Source organism: Melampsora larici-populina, assembly GCF_000204055.1.
Source record: "Melampsora larici-populina 98AG31 unplaced genomic scaffold MELLAscaffold_3, whole genome shotgun sequence".
Classification (NCBI taxonomy): Eukaryota; Fungi; Basidiomycota; class Pucciniomycetes; order Pucciniales; family Melampsoraceae; genus Melampsora; species Melampsora laricis-populina.
Genome location: NW_006768767.1, coordinates 3,059,067 through 3,076,808, shown reverse-complemented (window position 1 = coordinate 3,076,808; position 17,742 = coordinate 3,059,067). Strand labels below are relative to the sequence as shown.

Sequence of the window (17,742 nt, the reverse complement as noted above, 5' to 3'; positions counted from 1 at the left end):
CTGATAAATGATGTGTGAAATTGTAAATTTAAGGGGCAACGTTCTAATCTTGTGGTCTGGGTAGGTACTTGCACTGCTTATTGGGTGTAAAGGTTTTTGAGTGCAAAAATACATTTTTGCACTGAATGTAATGTAAAGATGTCAAGTGTGGAATTGCAAGGTAGCCATAGTAATTTAGATTGTTACACCCAATTAATTACACATCAATAATTACACTCCAAAATTTTAGCCATATCAGGCGTAAGATGGCATTGGTCATTTATTGTATGGCTGTGACCTGGGCCTGACCCTGACTGAGCCAATCTGCCCAAGCCTCACAGAGCCTACATGGCCGGGCCCAGGGCCAAAATGTCTAACCTGGTGAGCCTTGCAAAGGCCCTGCAGGCAGCCAACCCGGCTGGGTTGCCATCAATATATTCAGATAATTCAACTCAACAACAAGTGGATCAACTAAATTTGATGGACAAACAACTTACCTGCAAGCTAATCATCACCAATATCTCCAATCCACCATGCCCTTGGCTGCCTGACTCTGCAGGGTTGGCCTCAGGGTTCTGGCACTGCCCTGACCAAGCCAAGATGTTTTTGCAAGCCCTTGGGCTACATCAGGTCCGGCCACAGCCTTAATTTATCCCCATGTAAGTTGATCTTTACACTGCTTCAATTTTAAACTCAATATTGAGTGTAAATCATTGGGTGTAAAAATCTATAGACTCGTGTTTTGAGGTTTACCTTAGGAATATGGAGATGGGGTCAGGGTGACATGACTAATCTTGAACAATGGTACACATGGTGGAAGGACAAGTGTGGTCTACACCTGTGACAGCTTCCTCATGGTGGAGGGCTTGGTTGAGGGTGACAATGTAATTTCAAGCCACTTGACCTTGGTATTTCATCAACTCAAAAAAAGTAGAAAAGTCCATCTCAATCAGTTTTGTGGAACACATGTGCAGGTGACCTGTTGTGGGCATGTACACCTGTTATCTGTTCTTCATAAAACTCTATATTACAATAATCAAACTACAATAAAACAAATTGGGAAATCTTTCTTAATTAAGGAAAAGCTGAAAGTAATAACGATGAAAATTATCGCATTGTACAATAGGGTCATTGCGCCCGATGCGCGTGCCAAAACAACACATAAGACATTCAGACACAATAAAACCACAACCTGCAAGACTAAGCTGCAAGGATAGCTATACCACGTCGTGCCAATGTACCTTGATCTTCTTCCGATGGAATTGTAGCTGTGAACAACAAATGTGTTCTAGAGGAGTCAAGATAAGTGGGGACCTGGACCATGCGCGTAGCTGCCGAAGGCTCCTTGGTCCACTGCAAAAGGGACGTGGCGAGCGCAGAATCGCTTCCGTCATTGAGTATCAAGGTGCTTTCGGAAAAGGATGAACCTTGTAGAGTAAGTCCTATAGATATGAAGAAGTTAGCCTGAAATATTAAGAAACTGACTATAAACAATGACAGCTTACCCTCTAATCGGAAGCCATCCTCTGAAGATTCCACGTCAGAGGAGTGAAGGATAAGCTGCAGGCGCAATTCTTCGAGGGATGTCTTTGTGCGATGAGATACATATTGCCGTGTAGCAGTGAGGTATCCATCTATTGAAAATAATCACCAACCAAGATATCAGTGTCCATATGCAGATGAGATAGATCCAAAGAGCTTACCGGGAAAGAACAAGAGTCCTAGGTTAGTGAGACTAGTCAAGTCATTAGAGGTGGCAAGTCGGGTGAGTTGCTGAATTCGATTACTGAAGTTGGAGATCCACTGCGACAGTGACATGGAGGGGTTGACTTTGTACTTTTTCCAATGTGATGGAATTGATCCTGTGATAAGGATGAAGAAGATCAGCTCAAGATCTGATCATCTAGTGGAAGCGATACATGAACAAACCAGTGGTGAGCTCCTGAATCAGAGTGCGCAAATGATTGGTTTGTTTCACTTCGCCATCACAAACCAATACCAGATCAGAAAGGTCTCGTCGGATGACTCGCAGTAAGTCTTGGCCCAGTCGAACCTCTCGAGAAAAGAATCGAAACAGTGGATCGTTGGCATCATGGCACCTTGGGTCCATGTTGCAGAGCGTTTCACTGAGCTGTTTCATGTAGTCCGAAGCAGTGGTTCTGAGCGCTCGCATCCAGCTGGGTTGTCCCATCCTCTCCGGCGTTTGTTTTTCGTTCATCGCTTCTCCTACAGATTCGTCTTCGTCCGTGCTGCGCATCTTGAGTAGTCGAGATAACAGTTCCGATCCTGAATATCACGAGATGAGTTTACTTGGTCATTGCAAAGATATCAATTTTAACAACTTACCTTGCGTTGCAGCAACCAAGGCTTCTGCATTGGGCGGAAGCCCTAGCCAGTGAGGCGGTTCTCTCTCTGGTAGTGCTTGAGCCCACGTTACGAAGTGATCTAGCCTTGCACCTTCTGCAATTACCAAGCCGTTGTCATCGGCCAGTGGATGCACTAATTGGTATCCAACTTCGAATGCGGTTGGATTGAATAGATTGTCCACGAAGCTATCCAGCAAACGCTGATCCCAATCAGAATCGACGCGGCCACCGTAAACGGCTTGTTTCAGGAGTACGCGCAGTGCTGCCCATGGTAGCTGAGCCGGATCGATCTATGAGCCAAAGAAAAGAATGTCAGAGAGTCCTTCCCATAGGACTTTGCTGCTATGAACCTACGTTGGCTTTCCCCTTCGCTGTCGCTGTCATCCATGAGTCAATCATCGACATTGCTGCCTCTAGATCAGAGTCATTAAATCTGCCAACACGCTGTCAGTTATTAAGGCCTCCAAAATATCATAATGGGACAAAACTTACTCATAGATCTTAGACCAACCAAGTGGGCAATAACGCAAACGCTCTTGAACGACTGCATGGAACCTATGAACGCGTAAACTCAATCATCAATTGACGGCTAGGTAATGATGATCGGTTTCAATACTCAAAACTTACCAAGCCAGCAGGAAATATAATCTGACCTTCTCGTTGGGGCCAGTAGCCACACGGGAAGGGTGTATGCTTTTCAAGCAATCAATCAAATTCGCACGGATTCCAGGGGGCGGTTCGTTCATGATTATCCGAGATTGACGTAAGATGCTAACTGGAATGCTGGGGTTGGTTTCCATTGTTAGAAACAGACGGAAAGATTTGGGTGGGTTCGAGGCTTGCAATCTTTTTTCAAGTGTACTGAGCCAATTTGAGGCCAAGTGAACATTCTTTAAAAGTACCCATGAGCCAGTCCTTACTGCGGTCGCGATTGCTTGTTCTGCTAGTCCGTATCCTTCTTGTGAGCCCATAGCGATTGACACGCATCGAGACTTGGTATTCGACACAAGATTCTCCACGCGGTAGCTCGCGTCGTATCCAGAAACGGAACACAGACATACAGGCGTTGAAGACACAATTTCGCCAGTGACCATCGTGTCAAAGTCATAAGATGCCTCGGCTATGATATCAAGTTCAAAGGTACGGCTGACGTGAAGACCAAGTGCCGCCAACAGGCGGTCGGGTCTGAAGCACTTGATCAATAACAATTTCCGAATAGCGGAAGTAGAACCTGTAAGAAAAAATTGTCAGCATCAGATGACTCGGAATGACGTAAACATGAGAATGATTACGCACTGGGTGCCTCGGGCCATATATCAGGTACAACCATCTCAGGGCGGGAAGACGCCAAGAACGCCTCCCATGTCTCAGATTCAGCCGACATATGAGCCACGACGTCTTTGAAACATGCGAGTCTTTGGAAGGATTGAAGACGAGTCTGTTGGTCGGATGTAAGGAATGGGAAGATCGACGTAGGGAGTCGACTGTTCCGTTCAGCACCGCCCTCCAACAAGAAAGCAAACTCTACTTCATCGAATTCATCACCTGAACCTCGAATCTTGACCTGCGCCAATAACATAGCTAACATCAGATGATCGCGGTGAAGTAGCGCGCGAGATGTACGTTTGAAAGTGATCACGAATAAGTCATTAAGTAATATGCTGAGTCGTTGTCGAGGGTCTTGAATCGTGGCCAAGTTTGGATTGTGAAGCAAGACAAACTCAAAGATATCAAGAAAAAATCGGAGAGAGAATTGGTAGAAGTGATGAAGAACATTGAGTTGTTCGAGGACGAAAAAGATTGAGCTAGAGGCTTGTGCCAATGGGAGGTATTCTGCTGTCACTTCATCCACTTCACGCATCACAATATCTGTCTCTTCAACCTTTCGACCAACTTCAGCAGCTTCGCGCTTGAGGGTTTCTAAAGTATCAATCACTTTATCATCGTCTAAGATATTTCCTGTGGATTCACTGAGGGCTTGAAGCAAGGATTTCTCAAGATGTCTTAATCGTAGTTTGAATTCACCCTGCAACTTCATCAAGTCAGTTCGCTTTTTATCTGTATCAGGTCTCTCGACTCGGAGAACTTGATTCAACGATTGGCTTTGAAGACTGCCTCTTGTCATGGTGAAGTTCACAAACGTCACTCGACTGCAGATATCGGGTGAAAACTCCACCGATGGATCTCGAGTGGAGAGAAACATAGTGAAGGCAGGAGAGAAATCAATGTCTTGATTACCGAGTCGTATCAGCACACGTCCGCCTGCCCTTCGAAGTTCTTTATTCAAGACTGCATTGAGGATTGGATCGAGATGTTCGACGTCCTGAATCAACAAAGGTGTACCAAATCGCAATGCACTCTCCAAGTTCTTGACAAACGCTTCATCTAGAAAGCTAGTCACAGTCATCTTCCGATCTCGGTATTCGTTCATCAAGAAAGTGGTAGCTTGGCCAGATGGATCAATGATAAGGGGGTATCGATTGAACCGCTTCAACATAATAGCATTTTCAGTACATAAATCATCGGCGGGCAAAGATTTGGATTGCCATCCGAGCCGATCATCAGCTGTCGAAAGATATTCAGTGAGTGACAGCTCCGCCTTGTATTTAAGATTGGCTTGATTGAGATGATCGACCCATCCTTGCCACATTGATTCACGATAACTTTGATCAAAGAATCCTCCATACGTCATGAAGGCAGCTGATAAGAGAACATCGCCGGCCATTGTACTCATCTGTGTGTCAAATGTAGCACTTCCAGCTTCCCAACGTGTCTTCTCAGATCCTAGACTGTCTAACAGTTTGATACTGCGATCCACCTTACTCTGCACACGCTTCATTTCGTTCTTGATTGTTTCGGTCTCACTAATCAGTGTAGCATACTCGGGCTTATAACGAGCGATTTTGGCCTCAAGTTCTGCAATCATCGTCACAATCGTTCCAGCTTGATCTTGTGTAGAGCTCGCTTGATCTTCCAGTGATTGTACTTCATTTCTCAAGGGGCCAACTTTGTCAAGAATTTCAGAGAATTTGACTTGAGCAATTACCCATTTGCACAGGGGTCCGCATGCTTTACTGGCGCGATTGACAGTATCGAAATTGAAAGATGGTCTAGACAGGAAATCAGCTTTCATCTTCTCTCGAAGCTGTCTGGTCATCCGGCGATCAGTGTCGAAGTTCACAATGCTGGCGATGAAATCGTCCTTTCGAATGATACCTTGAACGCTCTTCCAACTCTCGATTTTATGTCCGAGAACGGTACAGACAGACTCCATCGCAAGTTTAACAGCCTCGGGCGGATTGGCCATGGATCTCACTTCGGTCAGATGCTGTTTTTTGATATTGCTAACAGCCGCTTGGGCCTCTTCGACTGCTGGTTCAGCATCAGCAAGATCTCTCATTACCACCGATCGACGTTCAGCTATGTCCTTGTTCTGCTGTTCCAAGGCCGCCTGGATTTGTATTGAAGCCTGTTTCTTGGTTTCGGCCTGCTTTTGATCCTCAAGCATCTGATTAAGTTTCGCTTCGGCCTCGATATCTTTGGTTTCTAATTGGGCGCTCTTAATCGCAAGACTTTTTCTAAGCTCTTCAACTTGTACCACTGTATCACGAAGCTTATCCAGCCCAATGTTAAGATGCCGTTGCTGTTCTTCCAGATCATCACGCTTTTCGTTAAATAATGAGACGTAGTTCTTGATGAAATCGAGGTAATGACGAGGAGTAGCATAATTGAACCTAGCTTGTCGTCGAGCCAGACGTCGGTTAGTCTCGTACATCGATAGATGAACGGCTACTAGAGCATTGATGATCGCATTCCGATGGATCGGAGGCAATGAGAGATGTCGATATACTACTGGAAAGTCGATGGGTGGCGAGTAATGACTCGCGTCAAGATCGAGGGAACTCGTGAATTCCATTCCAACTTGGTAGAATGCTTGATCCGACCAATCTCCAAACCAATCCAACACGCATCGATTGAAAAGCGCAGGGGATGTGGCAGCTCGTGAAGCAAGTCCGTTCTCCGGCGGATTCATGGTGAACACGACATGAAGGTTTTTGGCAACCTGTTGCGTGAACCATCGGTACAGCTCATCTGGTGAATCTAACATCACACCATCTCGTTGAGCACCCTCCTTGCAAGCGGTCATTAGCGCCGCGTGTTCATCCCCTTCGAATAACCCTGGGACCTCGGCATTGGCGAGTAATGTGTTCATTCGCTCAAGGAACCCCGAATCCAGTACATTTGACTCGTCCATGATAAAACATATTTTTTCCGCTTTACAACCGGAGCGCCTTAAAACGTTCCTCAAGTCATCATCAAAGTCGGCAGCTGTGTATTTGTTGTGCACCTTGATTTGAAACACACTTAGTCCATTCAACCAAGCTACAAAACGTGATAGGGTCGTCTAAGAACGATCACAATCATGTAACAAATCTCTGATGAGTAAACATCTGCAACAGTTGTAATTTAGATGAATGGCTCACCTTCCCACTTCCGCTCACTCCAATGAGTAGCAGATGTCCCTGGACCTGCCTAAAGACTCGATCGATTCTCAATACGTGATCCAATACGTCGTTGAACAGAACCAGTGGAACATCTAGTTCTTCTTCGTAGAAGACTCTCAATCGAGCCTTTGAGTATTCACGCAGTTCTTCTCGGTCGACACTAATATAATATTTGGATGTCCAATTCGAAAATAAGATAGGTCGCGTAAGCGCTTCTTCAACATTCAATGTTGGGAAATTTGCCAGAGCAGTCGAGTCAATCTGTTGATCCGTCCATTGCTTCTCTTCCTCAGACACTAGCCTGTCTGAAAAGAGACGCAGTGCCTCGTGTGCCCAAACGCGAACCAGACCTTCCATAGATAACGTTTCCAAAGGTCGGATTGACTCATATATACCTCTAACCCACCTCGTCAGCTCACGAGGACTGTATACGTAATGAGCTTGTATGTCAGACGTGAATCGTTTCTGGGAGGCAAGATAGAACTCGACCATGGCTGATGTTAGAGGTTCGGCCTGCCCACGAAGCGTAGGAACGACCTTCAAGACGGCTCGAGTGAAGGTACCGTAGATTTGTTTCAAGGACGCCTCGCCGGGATAATCGACCATGACTAAAGGTGCATGTCGTAAGAATCGGTGCGAGAGGGGGACTCGTCCAGGATCCGTCGGAGGATTACATGCGCCTACAAATTGAATACGTTCCAATCTGATCCATGCTTTGTCCGAAGGTCGCCAAAATCCACCGCCTTCGACTAGCTGTCGAAGGAAAGATATCACCTTCTGAGTGCCGTATTTATCCGCCGCCGGTAAATTGATCTCATCGCAGAAGACGACAATCCATTTTCCAATCTGGATTGGAGCTAATACCACGCCATTAGGAGTCTTCTTGTACTCGCAATGTTGATCGAAAGTTTTGAGCACCAATTCTGGCGTAGTAGCACTCGAGAAATTGAGCCCGACGACGTCCATATCTGGTAATTTTCGAAGCGCACTGAACAAAGTCATTGTCTTTCCCGAACCAGGCGGGCCACAAAGCATGAGAGGCTTGTGCTCGGAAAGCCATGAATAAAGAACCTCCTCATGACGAACAGTATCGAGAGTTGGGATCACGACATCGGAAGCTGTGACCTGCTGGGTATCGATTTCGACAACAGGTACCGAGTTTTGCCAAGCGACCCAGTCACCAGACGCCACTTGAACATCATAATCTATAAGTGAAGCTCCGGGTCCGTGCAATGGCGGCATGTCCAATCCGGAGTGGTCTCGAAGAAAGTCGCCCATGCGAGCACGCGTGTCAAGCTTTGAGTCTCCAGTAAATGCCCATACAATTGCTACTAGGAGTCTTTTAGTCGCATAGGCTTCAATTTGTTCCATCTGTAATGGGAAATCTGGATGCCGAGTGTTGTGGTCCAAAACATTACGGATGGTTTTGTTGACCAAGGAGAACAAGGTGGATAAGGCACGTGCGACGGTGAATTCCATAATGTGGTCAACATCAGCTGCGTACTCGAGCGCCCTCGTCACCAATCCATCTGGGTCGAAATGAGGCGTCAATACCTTGATGATTTGTCGTTGGGTTGTAAGGTTCTGCGAAACTTCACTGGCTTCATCTAGTCGGCGAGCTGGTGCATCCATCAACGAGGTGTCATCGTCGAAGGAATCTAGAGCGAGATGGTGGCTCATTGATAGGTAATTTTGATATATCATTGCCGGCGTCACTGCATCTTCACTGAACCATACCATTCCACAACGACTGACCGTAGCTAGAGTCGCGTATTTCAGAGACTCGACTTCGAACATTATCCTCACATTTGGAGGGAGATTCAATCGTTCACCGTTGGGTAAGGTAAGGAGTTTGTTGTCATCCAGAACACTTCGTTCCAAAGCAAAATCATCAATGTATGACTCTCAAAATGAAGACCGAAAAACTTTCAGCTCACCTGTTCAAGTTCTCCACCCATTCAGGATCCACGTCACCATCAAAGATGATCCAATGTCTCTTGGCATCTTCACCACGCACGTTATCGACAATCTTACGTAGAATATTTGTAAAAAGACCGTCATTCCATTCACGCGTGGTGGGATCAAGAGTTCCGTATAAGGCATCCTTTGAAATCGCCTTAGGATCGATGACGTAGGAAACGCCTTCACGTCCTTCAAATCGTTCAAGGGCAGCAAGGAGGACACGCCAAGCTTGACTTTTCCCAGTCGCCGCGGGACCAACCATCATCAGACCATGCTGTATGTTCTGAATCTGGTACAATTGGACCACTTTTTGACACCATACATCGCCCACAACCAGATGGCGTTCGGCAGCCACTGCTGCAATGTGCTCCTTGAGCTTATCGAGATCACTGGGAAGATATTCGACCCCGGGGAAAACATCGGATAACAGACTATATAGGATAGAGGACAAGAAGTTAGCGAAGTATTCAATTATCGTCATATCCCAACAAATTGGGATCATCTTTTCACGCACCTGGTCAACAATGGTACATCGTCTGCCACCAGTTTTGGTACGATGGTTTCTGTAACACTTTGAATTAGGATCTCCTGTTCGGCACGAGTATCGGAGACGTCGGTGGGTTCATCGGTTGGCTTCAGCTGAAGTCGACCACGTTTCAAATGTCCGGCGCTGGTTAGTACAGCCTTGAGGGCCCGAAGACCAAAGTCGTAATGCGGTTGTCGTGATAATTGCTCGTCACATAGGCTGAAAAAAGGTACAACTTTGGACGCTAAAGTTTCAGCAGTTCTGAATCCTTGAGAGAACAACATGACCTGAGCGATCAGCTCTCGATCAGGACGTGTCATCGCCATGCTTCGGAATAACTTTTTCAAATTATCGGGCAAGTTCGAACGTCCGGCATACCCAGGGTTCATGGTGATAAAGATTCTATGAAACCATCACAATGATGACGTAAGTGTACTCCTTCGTCAGAGAATGAAGACAAACGAGAAAGTACTCACCCGGTATGCGGGTTGATCCTCAATGTCTTCCCAACTAATTCCACTTCGGCTTTAGGATCGATGGATGCAGCACGTAAACCGTGCTGAATGCTCTGAATTTGTTGTGAGACGGCACTCAATATCCTCTCTTCCAATCGATTGGCCTCGTCGAAACAACCCCAAGCTCCGACTTGACAGAGTCCCACGAAGATCCGACCCATGGCTTGAAAATCAAACGTTTCGTCACAACAAAAGACTAGAACAAAACGTCCGAGCTGAACACCCAGTGCTTTGACAGACTCGGTTTTACCTTTGTGAACAATGCATGTGATCAGTTCAGCATGTCGATCATCTTCTACGAGGATCATCTAAGTCGAAATGCTTTGACAAATGCTTACCTGTACCTGCCGGTCCAAAAGGTGAACCTCCTAATCTGCCGTGGAGAGCCTGGGTGAGTGTGAGATAACAACGGTCCGTCAAAGGTGTTTGAACAAGTCGGTCGGGTACGCCGAGATATTCAAAACCGTAAGGAAACACGGCATTGGCCATTTGGATCGATAACCGCTCCGTAGGATTCGACACAGATGCATCGAGATAGAAACGCATGTGGTAGAGCCACTCGAAGCGCGTAACAGAGTCGACCTCATCCTTAATCAAAAGCCGGATCACATCTCGTTGATGTACCAACTCGGTGATCAAATGTTCACATTTTCGTCGCATCACCGGCTTCAGTTCACCTAGGACCACGAAGGCAAGGAGATCCAACGTTCGCATAACTATCCCGAGCGCTTTATCTAATCCCACACTCGTCTTCAGCGTGTCGTCCACGATCCGCGTCCACATGATTTGGACAGCGAGAACCACCAATTGAGCCGGGAAGGACTCGATCCACTCCAAAAACTGATCTTGATTCAATTCATCACCCTCGCTATAAAACGTAGCCAGTTGATCCATCGCCATCGACAATAATTCGGCCAACGAGATTTGCATCTGAGACTCGAGTTTGGTCAGCCAGTCGTTGATTTTGGGAAAGTCTTTCAAGATAATCGGGGTCGAGAATGGGACTTCTTCTCCTTCCCTTGAGCACATCTTTTCAATCCGAGTAATTTCCTCGTCGAAAGTCAAGGTTGAGAGACCAGCGAACATCTTCTTGAGATGTTTGACAACCCTCAAGATATCTTTACTGTTCCCTAAAATCTCTAACAGATCCTCGTCTCCCACAAAGTAAAATCGTGGAAAAGACGATCTTTCACGTTCAAGATATTCGCCTAACGCTTTCTGTAATTTACTGAGCGATTCGAGTAATTTATCGAGCGTCTTGAGACCTTCTGGAATTTGAAGCACATCCAACACGTAAGGAGACTTAAAGACTCGTTTCATAATTCCAAGATATTCGGCGTTGATGTTCGTAAAACGGTTGCTCTCGTTTGGAAGCAGATGCTTGATATCCGCATTTCCTGAGAAGATACCCTCGAGATAAACCCACTGACGTTGAACATCGATCCATTTATTGAACATCTCGCTCATCCGGTTAAGACGGTCCGTCCATATCAAGGCGTCTTCTTCAAAAGTTTTGTAATAAGGTGAGAGCTTCATCTGACTCAACGCACTAGTATGTTCACTGCACTTATTGAATAAATCATCCCATCCTCGAATCAATCTTGTTTTGTTTTGATAGTTGACTAATTCCAAAACATAACTCTCCCAAGTCTCTTTTATCTGTTAAAATCAACGAGTAAAACCTAGTCAGCAGTCTGAGTGATTGTATATGACATGAATTATAACCTACCTGTTTGATATATTCCTCTAATGCGACCTCCCCAGTAGCCTGCGCCAAAACCTGTCGGATCGGGCTTTCGTTCTTCTTCAAATCCATATCCCAGATTGTTCCTAGAGTCATTTGAGAGGGAGCGTAATGACCAGGCAATCGAAGGTTTTTGTACAACAGTTTCCAATGGCGTTCTCGAAGCGCATCTGACTTCAATTCGCCGACGAGGGCGACGCTCTTCTGATGAAATCGAATTTTTTCTTGAACAAACTCGAATGCTTGATATTGTCGCATCTTACTTGGCATTTCTCTCGTACTAGCCAAAAGTGAGTCCAAAGCTTGTCGGAGTTTTCGAGGCGTAACAGAAGACCAGGGCATTTCACGAAGTTCAGCGAGCTGAGCCCAAATTCCAGACAGAGCAGTCCAAACTGCTTTGAGGTCTGAGATCTCTTCAGCCACTGGTTCGAGTCGTTCATTGGAAGTGTGCTCAAGATCAAGTGCTTCTTTAGCTCGACAAACTTGACTATGTTCATCTTTCAGCCGATTCACCCGAGTTTCGAAAAGGTTGATGGCGTTCATGGCGATATCTGGCTTCAATTCTCCACTTATCGGCTTTTCCTTTTCCCAATCAGCTACCAGGGCTTCGATCTTGCTCTGTACCACCTTGTCCTCCGCTACGATCTTCATTTGTAAACCTCCTGGAAACATTTCTCTAGATAGTCAGCCTTTCTGAAAGGTGAGAACTTTGAAAATGACGGTCAATGAAACAAGACTTGACATACCGATCTGCTCTTGAATAGCCGAATTCTTCCTTTTCAATAACTCGTTGAAAACATTCCACTCGCCCTCGATCTGGTCGACGTATAACCAATCGGATGGGAATTGATACCGCTGTCGGTGTAAAGTTTTCTCACCGCTACCAAAGATCTCGATGTCAGGTTCCCATTTCTTGACTTTACGATTCAAATCTTGTACAAAGGTAATAAATGTGACCGCTTGAGCGGTTGAAGAAGTCTCGATTGAATGGTGTTCCAGATCATGCCTTGATTTGGTGATCGCAGTATGAGTATCCCTCATCACAGCCCCTAATTTCGCACCAAATCTAACGAGTACATCTTTTTGCCACATGTCGTATTTTGCATTAACCTTCGCCTGAACCTGCTCGTAATGAATTACACAGACACCAAAGTCTTGTAAACTCTCCGAATTATCAAAAGTCGAACGAGTCTTTCGAATTTCGGAGAGCGCCTGTTGCCAAGCCGATAATGATTCGCCCAGACGCCCGTAAAGATAGTCTGCCTCCAGATCCCAGAGTGACTGAAATTGCAGCCACTTGCGAAGGTATCGTGAGATTTCTTTCACCTTCTCTTCGATCAACGCATATGGTCGTTGAAGTTCCGCTTCACTAAATTTACCCATCTGATGACAGCCAATCAGTTTGATGCTGAAAAAGTAGACTATCAGAACTTACTAATGAAAGATAAGTATTGTCAACTGTATCCTCAATTCGAAGTTTGAGTCCCAGGTCATATCTTTGACTTTGAATCCTTGGCAAATTACAAATTACGCCTATACAAATCATCTCAGGTAAGCCCTGGGGCATGGGCTAAGAAGACATCAAGAATATAATGAAGATGAAACGCATAAGACTTACCAAGCCATTGATGAAGTTGCTTGTACCAATTGGCCCGCGCAGCCTCGATCGGTGGGTCAAGATAGATAACTTGATTGCGGATCCGGATCTCGTGTGCGAGCGGAAGAACGCGAAAGTCGGATTCCATGACCTGCATGAGATCACCAATCAGTCTCGGCTTTCAACTGAATGATCTGATTGACGTACCTTTGTGTTTGCTTTCCCTTCGTTTGTGCCATTTTTAGGAGGATTCGTGAGATTGAAGTGGACTGATTTCTTGGCAGTATTCACTGTGGTATTTTCAACTTGACCCGTGGTAGTAGCTCGCTTGGCTTTTTCGTCAAAGTGCTGATTCCAGACTTGAATAACATTTTCGAGTCGACGTAAGAACACATTTTCGATTTTACGGTCGATCTCTTTAGTCCATTCTTGTAAGTTCACATAACCGGTGACACTCAAGCCATCAATCTGTAACGATTTGTAAATGATGAAAAGTAATATGATCAGTCACCGATGTCTGACAGGAAAAAGAATTAAGACTGACCGTCTTCTGTATCTTGCTCAACAAGACAGCAAATACATCGGCTTTGTATTCACAAGAGGCGAGCTCATCGATGACTTTTAGCAAGTCCTCATACATGATCAAAAGATCGTCGGTTCGTTCTTGAAAGATCCCAACCTTGTTGGCTAAATCTCGAACATACGTTCCTTGCCTTCCACCTACTGTATCTCGATCTCCTCCACCTACAGTACCCAGTCGCGAATTGGCCAATCCGCCACTCACGGCACTGTCGAGCATCGTACCAACGAAATTCTCCCATCTCATATTCAAACCACGAGAGATCATTTGACACAGATCGTTACGATAATCAGCTACTAGATCCGCGATTCCACTTATATCGGTCACCTTGGCCAATGTCTGAGCATAAGTCCGGATGGATTCCATCAAGCTAACAGCGTTCGGATAGACTTTCTTGGCGTCCTTAGCACTCGAAGTAAGTTGATAAGGGACATTGTATCCTAACCACGAGAGATTTCGAACTTCCTTGAAGATGACAATCACGTCCGGGTTGAACGCAACAATCAACGTATAAATCCCGGTTGACCTGTTCCTTTGGATTTCAAAGATCGGGCCAGTGATACTCATATCTCGCTTGTTCCAGTCTTTGACCCACTGTTCGAAGATCGGTTTAGTGTCGAGTTTCTTGAGAAAATTGCTACTGTCATTCGCAAGTCTTGAGCCTTCGGCGTAATTTTCCCATCCTACACCCAAGACATCTTCGACCCGACCCATGTACGTTAACATCTGGCGTTCAATTTGCCTAGCCCATATAATGGCTCCTGCAACCGGAGGGATGTCACGCAGCTGAGACATTGGATAAGCCTCCGAGTGACGATACTAATCGCGGCCGATCACATCAATCAGCTTCGCTGTGTATAAAGAGTAAAAGTTCATATAAAGAGGTAATTACCTGAGTTCGAAACTTGTCGTGTAATCGACCAATATCTTCTTTCACCGACTCGATAAGCTAATACACACCGGAAGATGACATCAATGACAAGAATAAAATAAGACAAAAGACGATTCAAGATGGAATAGCTTACTTGAGTTTGATATTCCTGTATGGCTCCCCGAATTTTCGGGCGTACAAACAAAGCATTGAACTTGGAGAAAACCCTGATCATCGTGAGCAAAGACCAAGGCAAGGATAGTATACGTGAGTCTAAAGGCATAAGTTGAAAGAAGACGGGCCTGAGCTGACCGAAACATCTCCGTTGCATTTCGAGCTGATGCTAGCCTTGCGCGTAGCCTTGAGATAATTTGGTTTTCCACACGTGACACCCGTTCGTTGTAAGCCGCTTCAGCCGTGCTCCAAATCTGGGTACCATCTGTTTGAACGAAAAGCAAATTAGTACCATACTGCAGAGGGCGAAATGTCTCGCAGATCAATGAAGGAGAAGACTTCTTACCAGGCGAAGTATCAAGAACCTCAACGTTCTTAACACTCTCGTAAGCCGCTCTAACTTCCTCCTCCATATCAAGGTCCATAAGTCCACTAATTTGAGTACCCTCAGTTCTCCGTTCGCCTGTCGGTCCCGTCGCGCCAAGATCGAATTTACTGATACCTTGATCACGCCCGGTCATGATCCTCAACTGTTCGTGTTGTTTTCTAAAACCTTTCAGGTACTCGCATCGTTCTTTGAGTTCGAGATGTGAGGCATTGATTTTGATCGGAATAAATTTTTCGTTCCTCTTGCGTGTCAATTCCCTAGCAATTGTAGTGAAATCCTTGATCTGTTCTTCCCATGTTTGACAGACGGAAGCTGTAGCGGCCATAATTTTGGAGAAAGTCGAATATTCTGTATACATCAACCTGTGACTTGTCAAAACCTTCAAGAGCGACTCGGTAAGATCTTTTGAGATCGCCTCCGCCAGAGGAAGAGCCCGTCGAATAGGATAAGGGCTATAGGTTGATCCGGGTAAATGAATAGTCAAGTAGGTGATCCGACGCACCCTCAAAAGATGGGTTACATGACTTACGAAATTTTGAGCTTCTTGTTAATATGGCTGAATATCTGAACTAGCGACTCTTGAATCTTGCCGAGATCCGTAGCGGCCAAAAGTTCATTCAAGGGAAAATCCTTCATGAGGACATTGTACTTGTGGACTAATGTCAACATATGGAGGCGTACGCACAAACATGAGCATCTTGAGCAAGCAAACTGAGCTTAGGTGAATGTGCAAGACTTACCGTTATCGCTAGCCTCTTTCAAGCCAGTGTCGGCCAAAAAAGAAACGGTTGTGTGATATCGCTTTGCTGTCTTGAGAATATCCAAAGTCAAAGCTGCGTGTATGCGAAGAGAGCTGTTAGTTTGAGCGAGAGGGAGAGAAGAAATGGCAGAACTCAACTAATAGGCTCCGATCGAAGCTGTTCCTCCACGCCTTGCAGGGCTTTCTCCATCGAAAGCCAAAAATTGATTTCCTGAGATGCTGTCCCAGATTCAACATCTCGTGATAGATTGGTGACGTTTTGAATTTCCTTGATCCAAGTGTTAACCAACGACTGCAACTTATTGAGGAATTTGTCATCTTTGAGTAAACTTGGATCGAGCAATTCTAACATGAAATGTATATTGTTACCATGTCTCATCGCGTCTGGATCTTCTCTTCGAGCGCGATCTATCACGTTGAGGATGATTGGGTGAATAATTAAGGTGATTTCTGGAATTTCGACATTCTGTTGAAGATGTAATAGCGAAAGTTCGAGTTCTGCAAACTTCTTCTTCGCCATCGGGATACCCATCTTAGTATCACTATCTTTGTTCCCTGCCGATTTACTCGTAGCATTAGCCCCGGTCGATGGATTTGGACCATTAGAACTGCTGTTCGTGTTTCCAGCTTGTGCTGAGTTAGAAGCTGCACCAGCAACGTTGCTGATACTTTGATTGGTGCCTCCATCGCTTAGATTTTTGGAACGATTCTTGCTATTGACGTAGGCATCAAAGAAAGGCGCGACGGCTAGATGTACCAAGTTATGAAGTTCTTCATATGGATTTGAAGAGGCGGTAGCAGTCGTAGCAGTACTTGTAGGTTCTTTACTCGTGTCTTTGGTAAGTTCAGTAGTCGAAGAAGCAGTACTGACGATAGGAAGTTGATTGGATGCTGGACCAAAGAGGTTTAGAAAATGAAGTTGATGATCGAGAGGTCTAGAACAATCGAGGGTAGGTACTCGTTTGATGAAAGCTAGAGTGGTGACAGTAGTTGAAGTATAATCGATTTCAGTCTTGAAGGTATAGACGAATGCGAATGTAGCATCTTGTTCAGTCCCTGTGACGACTTGATTTAAAGTTGATTGAGAGGCAAGTTGCTGTTCGCGAGTTTTGGAAAGGTAAATTGCTCTACAATTTTGATCGGTTCCGAATTTATATAACCTATCAAGTGAATCGGGTGCGGTGAAGATGGGAGAAGAAGATAATTGATCTGGAGTTGCACTGATGATTAGAGGTAATAATTGATTTAAATAGTTTATCAGATGATCGAGTTGGAATTGGTTAACAGCGAGTGAATGATCGACGAGTTTATTACTGATTCGATCGTCCGTGTTGGCTGATGTTGACATCTTTTAAGGACTAGACCTTGAAGAAATCTCGTGATACAAATTGTCCAGACCTCGCTAAGAGCCTGCTTCGAACGTTTCTTTCTCCAGACCTCGCTATGATCCTACTTTGAATGTTTCTTTATTTTTGATGATTCCAATTCGATTGATATCGTCTTGAGTGAGATGATTATGAATTAAAGCTTTGATTGATTGATTTGATGATGATGGTGGTCCTAAAGTGATGAGTGGTTGGATGAGAAATCACAATCATTATCTTTTGGAAATCAAATGAAACATCAAATCAAATCGTAAAGGGTATACTCACTCACATAAACTTCATCGATCGATTATCAAGATTTACAAAATACATTTTACCAATTTTGACTGTTCACTTTAATGTAGTTCTCATCCTAAAGTTAGACCATCATGGTTAAGAAGCCGTGGAAGG

The 17,742-nt window shown here is 45.0% G+C and overlaps 1 protein-coding gene across 1 annotated transcript; it reads right to left on the bottom strand.

The window, feature by feature from the left end:
* Positions 1-992: 992 nt before the first annotated feature.
* On the bottom strand, positions 993-17,315 carry MELLADRAFT_46877 (uncharacterized protein; the record flags this gene model as incomplete). The annotated part of the gene is made up of 29 exons (XM_007405111.1): positions 993-1,421; positions 1,485-1,613; positions 1,683-1,841; positions 1,909-2,265; positions 2,326-2,635; positions 2,700-2,778; positions 2,838-2,900; positions 2,973-3,576; positions 3,642-6,750; positions 6,830-8,720; positions 8,788-9,243; positions 9,327-9,740; positions 9,815-10,103; positions 10,192-11,512; positions 11,583-12,259; positions 12,344-12,980; positions 13,033-13,130; positions 13,216-13,345; positions 13,486-13,662; positions 13,739-14,593; positions 14,667-14,723; positions 14,800-14,872; positions 14,958-15,084; positions 15,166-15,282; positions 15,331-15,659; positions 15,737-15,863; positions 15,948-16,040; positions 16,106-16,513; positions 16,619-17,315. The coding sequence occupies 29 exons, from the start codon at positions 17,313-17,315 to the stop codon at positions 1,180-1,182; spliced, it is 14,025 nt and encodes a 4,674-aa protein (XP_007405173.1).
* Between the last annotated feature and the right edge of the window lie 427 nt (positions 17,316-17,742).